A 5,936-nucleotide genomic window follows, 5' to 3' on the forward strand; every position below is an offset into this window, starting at 1 on the left:
AAGGTCAGAGTTACTGTAGGGGGTTCCTGGATATAGATAACCTTGATATAGTGTCCTTATCCTTAATGGCAGTTGTTGAAAGCAAGGAGAAAAACTCATTACAGCTAAGATACTGCGCAGGACCCTCAAGCTCCCAGGCCTCTGGTAGAGGACCCAAGCTTGAAGGATAAACCGCCCGCAGGGGCGAGCTGGGTGTTTTTTTTAATATCTATATCTATATCTATATAGATAGATATAGATATAGATATATGTGTATGTATATCTCTCTCTATATAGACAGATAGATAGATAGATACCGAATGAATGAATTACTTTGTTGCTGCTTTGCTTTATGGTTGATGATCAAAGGTCATGGCTAGTCTTCAACAAAAGATATAAATGCCATAATATGATATAAAGATATAAATGTCATATGTCATAATGTATCTCAGTTTACGAGCTTCTCTTTTGATTATTGCCACATATCTAACCAAAGCATACTTAAGTGTAAGTATGCTTTGGTTAGATATTTGGTTAGATCGCGTATTCCTGAATTCATTTATTTCTTTTCCCTTTTTAAATAAATTAGTTATCATGGAAAACTAATACATCTTTTGCTGTTGTTCAGGACTATTGTTACCTATATGTCATCATAGAGACACAAAGTTGGCATATAGAGCTTTGGGATGAACCGATAGGTCTGTAAAACTTTAGACAATAAAAAGGGGACTTCTTTTCCAGTTTCCAGTTTCAGAACAGTAAGTTGATGCCATAACCTTGTTTATTATCAAATGGCCATCTGTTTTAAATAACAATCTGAAACTAAATAAAAATAGACAATTTTAAAGAAAAAACAAGCAGATTTTGAGAATAAATTCAAACTTTCACCATTAGTTCCAGGCATTATTTAAGATTCAAGGTCTTTATTGTCAATAAAACAATATACACAGTATACAGCGTACCGAAATGCTGTTTCACCCCATGCCCCCCATGGTGCATTTATACGAATATAAAAAAATAAATCTCCAAGAGATATAAAACTAGGAATTACAAATAAATAATAACTTGCTAAATTTGGGTAAAATTAAGAGCTAAAAAGGTAGTACTACTAACTATATCTATGTACAATAAACAAAGACAGGACAGAGACAATACAAATAGAATAGAATAGAATAGAATAGAATAGAATAATCCTTTAATTGTCCCACAAGGAGAAATTTGGTTGTAACAGCAGCCAGAAAGACACATACAAACAAACAGTACACAGGACACAGAACAGAAACATACACAATTTTTTCCTTACATATTTACATCAAGGACAATGGTTACTATAAACAGAGTACTGTACAGTTATTAAATTAAATAAAATTAACTACAGATAAGAGGCAAACCCAGGTTGTAGTGCGAATCGGTTGATTAAATTATTGCAGTTACAGCACAGATGTAAACATCTATGTTTGCTGGGGGCAGTTCTGATTGTACAGTCTGACAGCTGCAGGGAGGAAGGACCTGCGGAAACGCTCCTTCATGCATTTAGGATGTAGCAGTCTGTCACTGAAGGAGCTCTGCAGTTCAGCAACATTTACATGCATGGGGTGGGAGACTCTGGGGTCATGTGTAATTACAGTAAAGTGAGATGACTGTGCAGTAGGTATTGTAGACAAGACAGGATGAAGACGTGCAAGATGCAAAGTGTGCAAATATAGTATAATGTAGGTCAGTAGATCATTAATCAGTAAGAAAGGATTTTCTTTCTTGTATTGTCAAAATAAACTTGAAATGTGCAGAATAATGTTAAATAAACACTTCACTGTATTGTGAAGACTGACTTTAATCTTGAAATATTAAAGTTTACATTTTAATTTTGTGCATTTCAATGTGTATTCCTGTTTTATAATCCGTTTTGTTATTTTCTTTGTTTTTTGATCAAAAATAATCAAAAATAAAATTATATACCTATATTTCCCCAGGTAAGGTTGCCATGACAGCATAACAATATGTTCTGTATCCAAAACAAGGTTATATCAGAAGATTATTGTGTCCTAAAATCGGTTTAACTGAATACTAATGATAATATGATATGTCTAGTGACCTAAGGGACACCAGGGTCATATACATAAAAAGAATACCACAAAGAGTAAATTATTGTCTACTTATGGCTAAGACTTAGCACTCTCTTATCAAAGCACATCTTAATAAAGAAACCATTTATGACCTGGATTTACGAAAGAGTGCTATACCTTCCTTGTTTTCATAATACAGTCAGGTGTATAAAAGACCCACCTTTGCTGCAGCTTTTTGGGTCTTTCTTCTGGTCTCAAGGTGAGTGAACAAGGGGAACAGTCTTTCGAAGTTATTCTCTCTTAATTGTGATTATTTATTTATATATACTTTTATACCTCTTACAGTGTTACTTGATTTGTAGAACCAACTTCATTTTCATTAAGTTAACTCTTAAGAAGTGAATCTGAGATGGCCAGGCTCACAATTCTAGCAGGTATTTTACAAATTTACTGGATGTATGCAATATAAGTATATGCAAGTTTGTTTGTTTTTTTGCTTACTCTTATATTAAAATTTACTTAGGTTTGTGCCTGGTGATAAGCCAGCTGGGTAAGTTGGGTTTATTTTGGTAAACAACTGAAATTTTGATCATTACTTGTGTATTGCTACTGGGATTTGTGATTCTTTAATATTCCTTTGCACCACCACAGGATCTGCCAGCAGGATGGAGTGCTACTTCACCAACTGGTCCCAGTACAGGCCTGGAGATGGAAAGTTCCTGCCACAAAATGTGGACCCTTTCCTATGCACCACCCTCATCTATGCATTCTCCATCATCAACTACAACAATGAGCTGGTTACCTACGAGTGGAATGACGACGTCCTCTACAAGTCTTTCAATAATCTGAAGACCAAGTAAGCCGATATTATCTTAACACATAGAGATCAGAGGTAAAGCAAAACAGTACCTCTTGAGGGTATAGTGTCTTTAAGAGTTTTCCACAAAGATATTACAGTTACTTTAATGATATTACAAGTTTTCTGCTGTTTCCAGGAATCCTCACCTGAAGACTCTCTTGGCTGTTGGTGGATGGAACTTTGGGTCAACACAGTAAGTAATACTTTCAACAAAGAATATTATTTTACATTAGGACAATGGTAGGTAGCTAACCAAATATTGTGTGTAAGCCATCAGTCTGAATCAAATCAAAATCAAAAAGAAGTTTCCATTATTAAACACAGCAAACATTAATCACAATTCTCCTGTTAAATACATAAAGAGGTAAGCAGATTTTACTATAAAGGTTAACTACTAACTTGGTAAACTTTTAGTATATAACATTTATATTTTTTGCAGGTTCTCCATCATGGTTTCTACTGCAGCTAATCGTCAGAAGTTCATCCAGTCTACTATCAAATTTCTGAGGACTCATGGATTTGACGGTCTGGATTTGGACTGGGAGTACCCTGGATCCCGTGGAAGTCCTCCTGAGGACAAACAGAGGTTTACTCTGCTCTGCAGGGTGGGTATAGATCTCCACTTTTTGAAATTTACATCTCATTGATGTAGTTTCATTTACATTATACTGGAATGTTAAATGGTAAATGGACTGATTCTTATATAGTGCTTTTCTATTCTCTTGGAGCACTCAAAGCACTTTACACAACATGTCACATTCACCCAGTCACACAAGCACTTTCTTCTATGCTTTTACATGCTCACTAACGAACATTTACACTCATTCATACTCCGATGGATGCATCGGAGAGCAACTTGGGTTTTGTATCTTGCCCAAGGATACCTGGTGTGCAGACTGGGGGAGCCAGGGATTGATCCACTAACCTTCCAATCAGTAGATGATCTGCTATACCTCCTAAATTACAGCCACCCCATGGAGTCCATTCTTACACTATTATGTGGTGCACTTTTATAGGAGCTTGTTGCTGCCTATGCAGCTGAAGCCAAAGCTACCGGCAATCCCCAGCTCATGCTAACTGCTGCGGTTGCTGCTGGAAAAGGAACCATTGATGCCGGATATGAGATCGCTGAGATAGCCAAGTGAGTGTCCTGCTTTATAAACCATCTTACTTCCACTACTACTTTTAGAAATCTGACAGTTGTGCACTGTAAGCATGCAATTGTGTTTCCGTTTATTTCCTTATTGCAGAGAATTAGATTTTATCAATGTGATGACCTATGACTTCCATGGAACTTGGGAGCAATTCACTGGACACAACAGCCCTCTGTACCGTGGATCTTTTGACGCCGGTGACCTTATCTATTTCAACATTGTACGTAAACAGTTAAAACTGAAATAAAAATAATTTGAGAGATAACTTCTTATGAACTCAAACTTCACCTTTTGTTTGACTTCTATAGGACTTTGCCATGAAATATTGGAGAGACAACGGCACCCCACTGGAGAAGCTGAGGATGGGATTTGCATCTTATGGTCGTACCTTCCGTCTGACATCATCGAACACTGGTGTTGGTGCCCCAGCTAGTGGCCCAGCATCAGCTGGTCCATACACCCGTGAAGCTGGATTCTGGTCTTATTATGAGGTACATTTCTTAACGCTGGAATTTAATCATTACCTCATGATGTATAGTGTCAGTTGCTTTGATATCTACTGAATGATACTTTGATATGATAGGAAGAAAGTTTGTAGAAGAAAGTTGCACACATCTCTTCATGTTGTCTGTGCTGTAGATCTGTACCTTCGTGAAAGGCACCACCATTAACTGGATTGAAGACCAGAAAGTCCCCTATGCTTTCAAAAACAATGAGTGGGTAGGATTTGACAACAAGGAGAGCTATGAAACCAAGGTAAGTGAGAAAGCTTGTATCATTTCTGTATGTTAAACACATTTATGTATGTACAAGGTAGTGATATCAATGTCTGTTTAATTTTTCCCCAATAGGTACGTTACCTGAAAGATCAGAATTTTGGCGGTGCCTTTGTGTGGGCCCTTGATTTGGATGACTTTGCGGGAAAATTCTGTGGGGAGGGTGCCCATCCCCTGCTCTCTCATCTCCGCAGCCTTCTTGAAATCGGTATGCCCAAAGCAGATTTACGCAAAAGATTTCTTTTAGTCTTTCTATGTTTAAAAAATCAGTGTGGAACTGGTATCATAAGGACCTCTGAAATTTAGATATGATGACGTAATATTTTCTAAACAAGCATATTTTCAGAAGGTAGAATCGATTTTAAGCAGTGACTTATATAAATATGAATTTAAACTTTGTATTTTCCAGACATTCCCACCCCCCCCCAACCACTACTCCAAAACCTGACCCTAACAAGACCACCACTCCAACCACGACCACCACCACCACAACCACTACCACCCATGCCCCAGGACCTGGATTCTGCAATGGGAAACCAGATGGCCTTTACCCAAACCCAGATGACCAAACCAGCTTCTACAACTGTGCTGGTGGCGTGACCTATGTTTCCCAGTGTGGCGCTGGATCTGTCTTTCATGACAGTTGCAAGTGCTGTGGCTGGCCATGAGCCAAGAGTGAAGGCAGTGTGTATTAAATCTGATGTAAACATCATTCATTAAACATCATCATTAAACTCATCTTGTATATGTACAATCATTTACCTAAATGATTTTGTGTTTAAATGTGTCATATGGATTGCAAATTGCAAAACAAAATCTTCAAGGTACCTTATTACAAGTTGGTGTATTATTTCGCTATATTTATTGATCATAAAATATAATATTTTGTTCTGAAAAGTTTTATCTAAAAAAGTTGCCTCTTACAACCATTGTTAATGGTCTATGCAACAATAATATATTATATAATATAATGGATTTTATTAACTACATATACACACATGGGATTTCATTTCAGTCACAGAAACCGAGTGTACATAATAGTAAGATAATAGATATTGTATCATAATCGTATCATAATTGATTTTAACTGCCAGATTAATGTTTA

General features: G+C 36.8%; 1 protein-coding gene across 1 annotated transcript; it reads left to right on the forward strand.

Annotated features, from left to right (window-relative positions):
- The first annotated feature begins 2,275 nt into the window (after nucleotides 1-2,275).
- On the forward strand, nucleotides 2,276-5,569 carry LOC100703770 (acidic mammalian chitinase). Its single transcript, XM_003459030.3, has 12 exons — nucleotides 2,276-2,301; nucleotides 2,388-2,476; nucleotides 2,566-2,592; nucleotides 2,694-2,898; nucleotides 3,038-3,094; nucleotides 3,341-3,506; nucleotides 3,918-4,042; nucleotides 4,152-4,275; nucleotides 4,364-4,546; nucleotides 4,695-4,811; nucleotides 4,907-5,039; nucleotides 5,241-5,569. The coding sequence occupies exons 2-12, from the start codon at nucleotides 2,452-2,454 to the stop codon at nucleotides 5,429-5,431; spliced, it is 1,353 nt and encodes a 450-aa protein (XP_003459078.2). The 5' UTR covers nucleotides 2,276-2,301; nucleotides 2,388-2,451; the 3' UTR covers nucleotides 5,432-5,569.
- The last annotated feature ends 367 nt before the right edge of the window (nucleotides 5,570-5,936 follow it).

Source organism: Oreochromis niloticus, linkage group LG5, assembly GCF_001858045.2.
Source record: "Oreochromis niloticus isolate F11D_XX linkage group LG5, O_niloticus_UMD_NMBU, whole genome shotgun sequence".
Taxonomy (NCBI): Eukaryota; Metazoa; Chordata; class Actinopteri; order Cichliformes; family Cichlidae; genus Oreochromis; species Oreochromis niloticus.